The sequence below is a fragment of the Hypomesus transpacificus genome, unplaced genomic scaffold, assembly GCF_021917145.1.
Source record: "Hypomesus transpacificus isolate Combined female unplaced genomic scaffold, fHypTra1 scaffold_124, whole genome shotgun sequence".
NCBI classification, from domain to species: Eukaryota; Metazoa; Chordata; class Actinopteri; order Osmeriformes; family Osmeridae; genus Hypomesus; species Hypomesus transpacificus.
The window spans coordinates 19,304-30,859 of record NW_025813703.1 but is presented as its reverse complement, the minus strand read 5'-3'; the positions used below and the strand labels follow the sequence as shown (position 1 = coordinate 30,859).

General features: G+C 46.9%; 2 protein-coding genes and 1 long non-coding RNA gene across 5 annotated transcripts; 2 read left to right on the top strand and 1 right to left on the bottom strand.

The window, feature by feature from the left end:
• Window positions 1–365: 365 nt before the first annotated feature.
• On the bottom strand, window positions 366–2,075 carry LOC124488151. Of its 2 annotated transcripts, none has more exons than XR_006958603.1 (2): window positions 1,595–2,075; window positions 366–1,151 (listed from the first exon to the last, which is right to left on the bottom strand). It is a non-coding gene; the product is annotated as an uncharacterized LOC124488151 (long non-coding RNA). The 2 variants fall into 2 exon arrangements; XR_006958604.1 differs by having other exon boundaries at window positions 1,871–2,075.
• LOC124488150 (zinc finger protein RFP-like) lies at window positions 2,071–4,123 on the top strand. 2 transcript variants are annotated; one of them, XM_047050684.1, is made up of 2 exons: window positions 2,071–2,213; window positions 2,346–4,123. In XM_047050684.1, the coding sequence occupies exon 2, from the start codon at window positions 2,481–2,483 to the stop codon at window positions 3,960–3,962; it is 1,482 nt and encodes a 493-aa protein (XP_046906640.1). In that variant the 5' UTR covers window positions 2,071–2,213; window positions 2,346–2,480; the 3' UTR covers window positions 3,963–4,123. The 2 variants fall into 2 exon arrangements, with proteins under 2 accessions (XP_046906640.1, XP_046906641.1); XM_047050685.1 differs by having other exon boundaries at window positions 2,072–2,213; window positions 2,433–4,123.
• Window positions 4,124–7,471: 3,348 nt separating this feature from the next.
• On the top strand, window positions 7,472–9,728 carry LOC124488144 (transcriptional repressor scratch 1-like). Its single transcript, XM_047050678.1, has 2 exons — window positions 7,472–7,589; window positions 8,998–9,728. The coding sequence occupies exons 1-2, from the start codon at window positions 7,472–7,474 to the stop codon at window positions 9,726–9,728; spliced, it is 849 nt and encodes a 282-aa protein (XP_046906634.1).
• The last annotated feature ends 1,828 nt before the right edge of the window (window positions 9,729–11,556 follow it).

Here is an 11,556-nt window from a genome sequence, read left to right as displayed (position 1 = left end):
ATCGTCTGTAGACCTGTTTACCTGTATGCAAACTGTATAGGGTCCAGGGTAGGAGGCAGCGAGGAGCAGATGGATGATTTGACTAGCCGCTCGAAGCACTTCATGATGACAGAGGTCAGTGCTATCGGGCTATGGTTGTTCATGCAGGTGACCTTGGTGTTTTTGGACACAGGGACAATGGTGGTCCTCTTGAAGCAGGTGTGGAGTAGAGACAGGCTGAGGGAGAGGTTGAAGTTGTCACTGAAGACCCCTGCTAACTGGTCAGCGCAGCACCAGAGGGCCCTACCTGATATGCCGTCTGGGCCAGGTGTCTTGCAAGGGTTGATCTTTTTGAAGCAAAGCCTCCCCCAAGCTACAGTTAGTGTAGGCACACCACTGGCTAGGCCTTCAGGTAGCTCCACTGTAGGGGGGTGAAAGTAAGCGTAGAAGGCATTCAGCTCGTCTGGCAGTAGGACAGAGGACTGGGTCTCACTGTAGCCTCTCCCTCAGAATCAGGGTCAGAGACGTGGTAGCTGGACTCCACCTTGGTCCTGTAAGGCCTTTTTGCTGCTTTGATGGCTTTCAGAAGGTCGTATCTGCACTTTCTGTACTGATCAGGGTCCCCAGAGTTAAAGGCGACAGACCGGGCTCTCAGGTTGGCCTGGATCAACCCAGGGCTTCTGATTGGGGAAAGACGTCAACGATGCAGTGTTGAATGTGTGGATGGCACCTGTGACAAGGGGGCCTTGTCAGCCGTGGGCCTGGCAGCCCGTTGGCCTCGTTACCGAAGCAAAGCCTCAACGAGGCACACCTGTTCCTCATCTACCCCACTCCTGGTGAGTACAAAAGAGGACAAAAAGGGGTGATATGGGGGTTGACATGGTTTTTGTGCTACACAGACTCGCCGTGGGAGAGAAGAGACCAAACACATGATCCAGGAGGGCTAGAGGAAGAGACCCTGGAAAATGAAGCAACTCGCCGACATAACTCTGTGTTCGTTAATGTTTTTGTTTTGGTGTTAATAAAACCCTTTGGCTTACCTTCCCTCTTGGAGTCTGTCTCCATGCTTCACCCACCGCAAACGTTGTTCAGACAATGAGTTCTGGAGGTGTTTCTGAGCCCATGCAATGATTTCCATTATAGAATCATGCCTGTTTTGAATGCAGTGCTGCCTGAGTGCCGGAAGATCACAGGCAAGCAGTATTTATTTCCCCCCTTCTCCCTTACAAATAGAGATTTCTCCAGATTCTCAGAACTATTTTGTTATATTATGTACTGTAGATGATGAGATATTCAAAGTTATCACAATTTCACGTTGAGGAACATTATTCTGAAATGGTTCCACGATATGTAGATGCAGGTTTTGCCAGATTTACATTTACATTTATTCATTTAGCAGACGCTTTTATCTAAAGCGACTTCCAAGAGAGAGCTTTACAAAGTGCATAGGTCACTGATAATAACAACATGATAGCCCCAAAGCATTGCGGGTAGCCAAAAACAGAAGTACACATTGTGAACAACCAAAAGATAAGTGCTAAAGGGAAGAAACCATAAGAGCAAGTAGTTAAGCAAGTTACAATTACACAACATGAATCTCTAAGTGCAAGTGTACCTGGCAGATTGGTGAACCTGTGCCCATCTTTACGTCTGAAAGACTCTGCCTCTCTAAGATACTCTTTTTATACCCAATCGTTACTGACCTGTTTGCAATTAAACAAGTTAGTTGCTAAACGTTCCTCCAGCTGTTTATTTTCAGTAACACTTACTTTTTCTAGCCTCATGCTAGAAGTCATTGCTGTAATTTATGGCTACATTGTTTACAGATATTTTATAGATGTGTTTGCTCCAGCCTCAATATGAAAACGATTTACAAATTTGACTTCCAAACCTCTTAGAAACAGTGGAATATTCCTCTTCCTTGTTCCTTGTTGCAAATCAGCCAGGTAAACAGGAGTTGAGCAGATAAACTCTCTCTCTCTCTCGTACAGTATATTGTGCTCACTGATCAACCCCCACCTATACATTCTGGTATTACTGGTGTAGTCAGTAAAAGGTACAAACTTCTTCTAAAAGCAGTACTAGGTAGGAGGAGCATTGTTACCTCAACTCACTGAAGTGAAACTGAAGTGGACAGACTTACAGTATTGCAGCACTGAACAGACGCACATATCAAGAATCTGTTTCTAAAAGTATGCACCAGTTAGACAGAACATCAAGACTAATACACACAGGTGAGTAGTCTAAATGACAAGGATTGATGCATTTCATGTGGGCGTTAATAACAATAACAATAATAATACTCTCAAGTAATTTCTTTCATAAAAGTAAGCTCATATGGTTTCACTTCTGATCTCTCTCTCCAGTGTAGAAATGGTTGTTTCCTGTGTTCTATCTGTCTGGATGTGTTCTCTGATTCTGTCTCTATTCCATGTGGACACAACTTCTGCAAGGCCTGTATCACCAAGTACTGGGACAACAGTGACCTGTGTCAATGTCCCATGTGCAAGGAGAAGTTCTTTAGGAGACCTGAGCTTCATGTCAACACTTTCATCTCTGAGATGGCTGCTCAGTTCAGGAAGTCAGTGAAAGATAAACCCAACAGCCAATACCTACGACCAGCCAGATCTGGAGAAGTGTCATGTGACATCTGTACAGGTACCAAGCTCAAGGCCCTAAAGTCCTGTCTAGTGTGTCTGGCCTCTTACTGTGAGACTCACCTGGAGCCTCATCAGAGAGTTGCAGCCTTGAAGAAACACAAGCTGATGGACCCTGTGGAGAACCTGGAGGACAGGATGTGTCAAAAGCATGAGAGACCCCTGGAGCTGTTCTGTAGGACTGACCAGACGTGGATTTGTGTCATGTGCACGAGAACAGACCATAAGACCCATGACATTGTCACTTTAAAGGACAAGTACAGACCAAAAAAGAATGATCTGTGGAAGATGATGGCTCAGATGAACCAGATGATGGAAGAAAGATCTAAGAAATTTCAGGAGATCAAACTCTCAGTAGAGACCAGCAAGAGAGATGCAGAGAGAGAGATATCAGACAGTGTTCATGTCTTCACAGCTCTGGTGCACTCCATTGAGAGAAGCCAGGCTGAGCTCATTGAGGTGATGGAGGAGAAGCAGAAAGCAGCAGAGAAACAGGCTGAAGGGTTGATTCAAGATCTGGAGCAGGAGATCACTGAGCTGAAGAGGAGAAGCTCTGAGCTGGAGCAGCTCTCACACACTGAGGACCACCTCCACCTGCTGCAGAGCTTCCCATCCCTGAGCACCCCTCCACACACCAAGGACTGGTCTGAGATCAGTGTCCACAGTGGTCTGAGTGTGGGGGCAGTGAGGAGAGCTGTGTCTCAGCTGCAGGAGACACTCAATAAAGAGATGGAGAAGCTGTCTGACACTGAACTGAAGAGGATTCAGCAGTATGCAGTGGATGTGACTCTGGACCCTGATACAGCACATCCCAAACTCATCCTGTCTGAGAATGGGAAACAAGTGAGGTGTGAAGACATAGAGCAGGATCTCCCTGACAACCCAGAGAGGTTTGATTGTTGTCCCTGTGTCCTGGGAAAGCAGGGCTTCTCCTCAGGGAGGTTCTACTATGAGGTGCAGGTTGAGGGGAAGACTGAGTGGGATCTGGGAGTGGCCAGAGAGTCCATCAACAGAAAGGGGCTGATAACACAGAGTCCTAACAATGGATATTGGACTGTATGTCTGAGGAGTGGAGATGAGTACAAGGCTCTGGATGTCCCCCGTGTCCTCCTCTCCCTGAGACAGATGCCCCAGAAGGTGGGGGTGTTTGTGGACTATGAGGAGGGTCTGGTCTCCTTTTATGATGTGGAGGCCAGGTCTCATATCTACTCTTTCACTTGCTGCACCTTCACTGAGAAACTTTATCCACTCTTTAGTCCTGGTCTGAATCATGGAGGTGACAACGTTGCCCCTCTAATCATTACTCCTGTCAAGGGGCGGATCTAAAGATTTTCGTTCGGGGTGGCAATGGGGTGGCAGAAGGAAGTTGTTGGATAGCCTCCTGGAGGCGAATCAAAACCCAAAGTTGGGGGGTACAGTACACCCTATGGTAAATGATTAGGCTATGACATTGTAGTTTAAATTAAACAGTAACATTGATATCATGTATTGAAATGTTCTGTAATGTACAAATAATATTTTTCCATGGTAAGATTTAGGTTCATGTTGTTTAATTGTAACTTGTTTCACTACATGCTCTCATGGTTCGTCCCTTTGGGACTTATTAGTTTTTTCACAATGCATGCTTCATGTTTTGGCTACCCGCAATGTTTGGGGCTATCTCGTTGTTATGATCAGTGACCTATGCACTTTTGTAAAGCTCTCTCTTGGAAGTCGCTTGGAATAAAAGCATCTGCTAATTGCATTTAAAAAAAGAAAAAAGTTTGGTGTGGCAGTATTTTGTATTGCCACCCCTTGCCACCCTGAAATCTGCCACTGCTCCTGTCACAGTGAAAAATACAGGTGTGGAAATGCTGGAGTTCAAAAGAAAATGTCATTACAAAATAATAATCTAAACTCAACTGTTTTGAGTTTGCTGGAGATAAAGTAATGTAGATTTTCAAACATTTATAAAAAATCTTTAAACAGGGTGGCTGACAGGGTAGAGCATGAATCTCAGACTAAGGCCTTGACTCAGGGTTCGAGTCCAGCCTAGGACATTTCCTGGTTTTCTCTCTTTCTTAATACCTGTTTGATACTGTCTGTATGGAATAAAGGCAAAGAAATCCAGTAATAATAGGTTTTATGAAATTTGGCAATGAGATGTCACCTAAATGTACCAGTGAACCAATGAAATAAAATTACCAAAAATGCAATAAATGAATATAAAACCTAATTTAATCCTTTAATTTTGTACGCTACCACAATAAATGAAAAGCACGAATCACCTATGAGAAAGTTTATTTAGTTTAAAAAACCTCCAACACGAGATCCTTAGATCCTAACATGGTGCTTGTATTCAGGGACGATGTACAAACACACGGTTGTGTTTCAGGTTCACACTAATTCTGTTCAAGTTGGAAATACTCTGAAAAGCATAAACTCTTGCTTTCTCTCACAGCTTCGGTCAGTGTGTTTAAGAGGCCAGTGCAAGTTGAGCACTTCTGTTCCTCACTCAAAACGTTCCTTATCTAATTATTTGTAATGGAAAGAAAAAGGTGCAGTTGTCTAACTTTTGGAGAGAAAATAATTGTTGAGAAGGACAATTATGATTGAAGAACCGAAGGCTAAAATTTGCAGTGGCCTCTTAAATATTACCAATCTGTTCCTCACTCAAAAATGACAACAATTTGTCAACTATTTTTTTAAGGAAAGAACAAGGTGCAGTGGTCTCTTATTCCAAAGACGTAACTCCCATGGTCTCTCCGGATCTCTCCAGGTCTCTCCTGGTCTCTCCTGGTCTCTTCTTCTGTCTACTCACTTCCCTGTTTCGACCAGGGTCTCCCAAAAGGTATCTTGACACGCTGTGGCTTTTGATAGCTTGATTGATAGCTACCAGATCAGAGAGTACATGGATATAGTACTAAAATCCATGGATATAGTACTAGAATACATACACAGAGTACTAAAATTCATGGATAAAGTACTAGTGAATAGAGTACATGGACAGAGTATTAGAATACATGGATAGAGTTCTAGAGTACATGCATAGAGTACTACAATACATGGATAGAGGACATGTTGTCAAAGAGGTCCAGCATGTTTACTTGTCTGTCTGAGTCTGTTTGGAGAAGACCTTATTTCAATAATATGAAACCATTCACATCCGCACATCTATCTGTCATCGATAAATACACACACAGCAACTGTTTGACAAACATGATATGTAAATTCCATGGAGGGTCAGGTGAGCTTTATTTAGTAGCTCATTACCCAAGAGCTGGGGTCCACACACACTTTCTCACAAACACACACACACACACACTAACACACCATCGCACACACACACACACACACACACACGCACATGCACACACACACACGCATACGCACATGCACATGCACACACACACACAAACACACACACACACAGACACTCACCCACTCACACATGCACTGACCCACACACACACAAACACACACACTCACACACTTAGAGGGTGTGCTCGGCTCACCTCAGTAATCCCATCTGCCCTGTTTACCCACGCTAATGGGAACTTCCTCATTTGCATATTGTTTTAAACACTCCCTCCGGAGGTGAGTTAATGAGCTCTTTCATTTGGCTTCTGACCAACCAGAGACTCCAGACTGTTATTATGCAAATGAGGCTCTGCTCTGGTGAGTTTCACCTGAGGTCAGCAGTCTGAAGCCTCGCCCCCAGCTCCAGGTCCCGCCCCCATGTCACAGTGCATGTGGAACTGTGTGTGTGTGGAACTATAATAATGATGTACTAATTTAGCAGATGCTGTCATCCAAAGCAACTTACAGTACAGGGGGGATTCTAATCATTTGAATATGTGACCTCTTTAAACTACAGTCAAATGCTTTAATGCTGAGCCATACCCATCCTAAATGTGTGTGTGTGTGTGGGGGGGGGGGGGTATGTGTGGGTGTGTCTGTGCAACTGTGTGTGTATAACTATATGTTTCCTCCAGGATCTGTTATGAATTAAAAAATCTTCTGGTACCATGATGCTCATTTGCATACGGCAGACACCATTGGCTGACAGAGAAGTTAACGGCGACCTGCCGGCCGCGTGCCTCATCAGAGACGACGATCTCGTGGTTGACGTCAACATTGTACGGGAGGGGGAGGATTTGGTTATGCTATAAATTCAGTGTCTTTATGAACTTTATTTTATTGTATCCACCCTGCTTTTTTGATACAATCAGAATGCTCATTCCAATTGAATATAACCTTAATAGTTGGTTAAACATCATGACGTGTGGTGCGGCACTGCGCAGGCCTTATTACGCTTCTTTGTTTAGTGCTAAGACGTGATATCACGAAGTCAATAATTTCCCCCCCGTTAAGCTCCCGGGAGGCTTTCTATTTTCCTGACGGATCAAATGAAGCGCCCTTATGTCCCACCGGGGTGCGCCTTATAAAGCCGCCAGCTGATCCTCCACTTCGCTCACAGACTGTCCCAACCCCCTCGTGGAGCACAACAGAGGAGAGACTGGCAGCAAGAGCAAGAGTCAGGAGACAACGGACAAGAGCAAGGTCCACGTTTCTGGGATTTCAAAACAGCGTTTGGCCGAAATTGAAGGTAAAAGCCGCCTGGCGGTCAAACGGCACGTGAGCGAGGGGAGAGTGAGAAGTGCTTACGCTATACTGGGGAGCTGTCCGGTGCTGGAGTTGCATTCCTGTTTCAGCGGAACGCTGCGAGAGCAGAGCAGCTAAACATCCTCCCGGACTGTGTCGGTATTTGAGCATCCTGTGCGCCAGAGGAGCTACCGCTGCACCGCCCGTCTGTCGCCACGCATGAGGAGAGATACAGGAGCCCCGGTAGAACCATGCCTCGCTCCTTCCTCGTGAAGAAGGTGAAACTAGATGATTTCTCATCTGCCGATCTTGAGGGCCCCTATGTCCGGTCGCGAGCCACCAACCTCAGCCTACGTTTTCACGAAAAAGGTAAACCCTGACCCACCTTAACCGTTAGCGAAACAGGCTAGATGTGATGTTGAGGATTCACAGCTCGTGACCGTCACGGTGGTTGGTTTCGTGCGGGCAGACTGACGGGCTCCGGGCTGATAAAGCCGGCTGGTTGCTTGTTGCTCTGGAAGCTTGACAGAGCCCCGGGACATGGTCAGCTGGCAGACACGCGGCTCTTCTGTCCACTCAGCACGTTTCCCTGAGCGCACGCACAAGGTTAAACACACAGAGAAGCGCGCTAGATGGTAAAACAAATCATATGTGAGGTCTTTGATGTTATGTTGATTTTATTTATATTATTTGATATTTTACAATACGCCGCTCAACACACACACACACACAAACACACGCACTCACGCACACACACACACACACACACACACACACACACACACACACACACACACACACACACACACACACACACACACACACACACACACACACACAAAATGAGTAACACGAGAGAGGGGGAGAGATAGTTCGTTTCCAGACATTACACACGCTCTATAAAACAGACAGCGCGCGCTCTCACTTGCATAACCAAGACTGTTTTGTCCGGAAGTGCGTTTATAGAATATTCATGGTTCCTCTCATCTCGGCCCGTGGAGTCGCGCTGGAGTATTTGTTCTGCATCGACCTATTTAAGGCACGCTGCCTGGCGGGTGCAGCTCGCGCCTAGTGATCGGAGCTAAACGGGTTAGCAGCGCTGACGGGAACAAACGTAATACTTACCACCGCACAGATGAGATATATAGGTTCACATCTTCTGCTACTGAGGATGATGAAGGTGATAATGGTGTTGATCGTGGTGGTGATTATAGTGATGATGATGGTTCATGTTATTTTAGAGCTCATTGTGAGCGTCCTGGGCAGGAGAGGCAGCAGCACCAAGTCAGTACACCCTTTATCTATCTAGTAAAATAAGAATCACCAGAACATAATCAAATCATGAAAAACAACTTTGAAACAGTTACTACGGTTACTGCTTTGGTGACAATGATGATGGTCATCATAGTGATGATGGTGATGACGGTGATGATGGTGATGATGATGATGGTGAAGATGATTGTGATGATGATGGAGAAGATGACGATAGTGATGATGATAATGATAGTGGTGATGATGATGGTGAAGATAATTGTGATGATAATGAAAGCGATGATGATGGAGGTGATGGAGATGGAGGTGATAGTGATTATAATGATGAAGATGATGATAGTGATGAAGGTGGTGGTATAATGATGACAGCTCTTTACAATCAAATCTAACCCCATGTCTCTCCTACACCCCTCCCCCTCTCCCCTCCCCTCTCGCCCTCTCCCCCCTCCTTTTTCGAACCCTATACCCCTTCCCCATCCCCCTCTCCATCTCTCCCCCTCTCCAGGCTACATCAGTGAGTACCTGCCCGAATATGATGGCGAGAACGACCACGTCGTCACGGCAATCACCTCCCCCCTCTACGCCCGTCTCCACGGCGACTCCGAGCCCCCTGACAGCCCCGCCTCCGAGACCTCGTCCAGCACCGACCACGGCCACGGGTCATCCGTTACCGACAGCTACGGCCTGGACTCCTTCCTCATCAGGGACGGTCGCTCGCGGCAACGGCGGGTCGCCGCCGGCACTCAGAGGCACACCTGCGGAGAATGTGGGAGGAGCTACGCCACGTCCTCCAACCTGAGCCGCCACAAGCAGACGCACCGCAGCGCCGACAGCCAGCTGGCCAAGCGATGCCCCACCTGTGGCAAGGTGTACGTCTCCATGCCCGCCCTCTCCATGCACCTGCTCACCCACGACCTCCAGCACAGGTGCCAGGTGTGCGGCAAGGCCTTCAGCCGGCCCTGGCTGCTGCAGGGCCACAGCCGGTCCCACACGGGGGAGAAGCCCTTCTGCTGCGCCCGCTGTGGCAAGACGTTCGCCGACCGCTCCAACCTGCGCGCCCACATGCAGACGCACTCGGCCCTCAAGATGTACAAGTGCAAGCGGTGCCACAAGACCTTCGCCCTCAAGTCCTACCTGACCAAGCACTACGAGTCGGCCTGCCTCAAGAGCTCCTTCTCTCCCCCCTCCTCCCCCTCCTCCCCCTCCTTCTCCCCACTCAGCTCTCTCGGTGATTGACCCAGTCTCCTTCTTCTCCTCTTTATCCTCCCTCCCTCCCTCCCCTCCCTTGTCTTTCCCCTCTTATTGTCAGCAGCACTAAGAACCGCTGGGTAGCATGGACCAGGATGAATGATAATGCCCACCATCTCACACTGCAGGTTCTAACCTGGAAGAACCCACCATCTCACACTGCAGGTTCTAACCTGGAGGAACCCACCATCTTATACTGCAGGTTCTAACCTGGAGGAACCCACCATCTCACACTGCAGGTTCTAACCTGGAAGAACCCACCATCTCACACTGCAGGTTCTAACCTGGAGGAACCCACCATCTTATACTGCAGGTTCTAACCTGGAGGAACCCACCATCTCACACTGCAGGTTCTAACCTGGAGGAACCCACCATCTTATACTGCAGGTTCTAACCTGGAGGAACCCACCATCTCACACTGCAGGTTCTAACCTGGAGGAACCCATCATCTCATACTGCAGGTTCTAACCTGGAGGAACCCACCATCTCATACTGCAGGTTCTAACCTGGAGGAACCCACCATCTCATACTGCAGGTTCTAACCTGGAGGAACCCACCATCTCACACTGCAGGTTCTAACCTAGAGGGACCCACCATCTTATACTTCAGGGACGAACCTAGTGGAACCTGGAGGAACCCATCATCTCATACTGCAGGTTCTAACCTAGAGGAACCCACCATCTCATACTGCAGGTTCTAACCTGCAGGAACCAGAGTTTGTCAGCTTCCCTGAGGACACTGAGAACACGTCAGTCACACCCAGCTCGTTCATCACGTGTTCACCTGAAAATCACCTGGGTCGAATCGCTTCTAACAACCACACTGCTCAGCGTTGACGTTAAACTATTTATTCATTTCCATTCATCAATGTATTTATTTTAGAAAATTATTTTTTACGGTTTTGTAGAAAAAGTATTTGCACTTTGTTATTTTTCTTGCCTTTGTCAGAGTATGCCAAAGTATTTGCCCTTTTTTAAAACTATATCTTCCTTTTTAGTTTGCTTTTATAAACCTACTGTATGCATGCAAATAAAACCCCACAGTAATAATGAATACTATGCCAATGTTATGAAGTTATGGACTTTTACCAAGCTGTAGATAGCATCTCTACTTGTGCAACATTCCGGTCCCAGAAAAGCAGAGCAATGACGCATGGGGACACAGACGTTCTACCTGTAACATGTGTAACATCATTTAATCCAGGGATCAATGCAATGGAGCAGCATTTCTATAATGTCAGGAAGAAAGGCCTAGAGTTAGGAAGGGCCTAGAGTTAGGAAGGGCCTAGAGTTAGGAAGGGCCTGAGGTTAGGAAGGGCCTGAGGTTAGGAAGGGCCTGAGGTTAGGAAGGGCCTAGAGTTAGGAAGGGCCTAGAGTTAGGAAGGGCCTAGAGTTAGGAAGGGGTGGGGGGCAGGGGGCAGGGGGGGGGGGGGGGCTGCTAGGTTGAATATATCAACGTTGAGACAACAACGTCAATGCAATGCAAAATATGCTAATGATTGTAAAAAAAACGTTGTCACACATTTCATTATAAGTATCTTTAATCCAGTGACATTTTACATAATGACAACCAGCTATATAGGCTTCAATCCATTTAGAAGCCAAATTGAGGCAATCTTGCCATCCCCTGTACACATTTAGTTATCCATAGCTGGCCACTGTCGCTGTCCATGAGCAATTTACTTCCACAAAACATGCAAAGGCTCATGGGTAACCAGGGGACCAGTCTCCTCCTTCAAATATTAATCCTGGGGGAGAACATGGGTCTGCACTGCCTGCCTCGTTAAGATCTAGGAGTAAAGCATCTGCTGCTGGAC

Bases quoted from the DNA above. Each gene is read 5' to 3' on its own strand.
- LOC124488150 (XM_047050684.1), top strand. From the start codon at position 2,481: ATGTGCAAGGAGAAGTTCTTTAGGAGACCTGAGCTTCATGTCAACACT.
- LOC124488144 (XM_047050678.1), top strand. From the start codon at position 7,472: ATGCCTCGCTCCTTCCTCGTGAAGAAGGTGAAACTAGATGATTTCTCA. The intron at 7,590-8,997 runs GTAAACCCTGAC...CCCCCTCTCCAG, and splicing joins CCTACGTTTTCACGAAAAAG to GCTACATCAGTGAGTACCTG.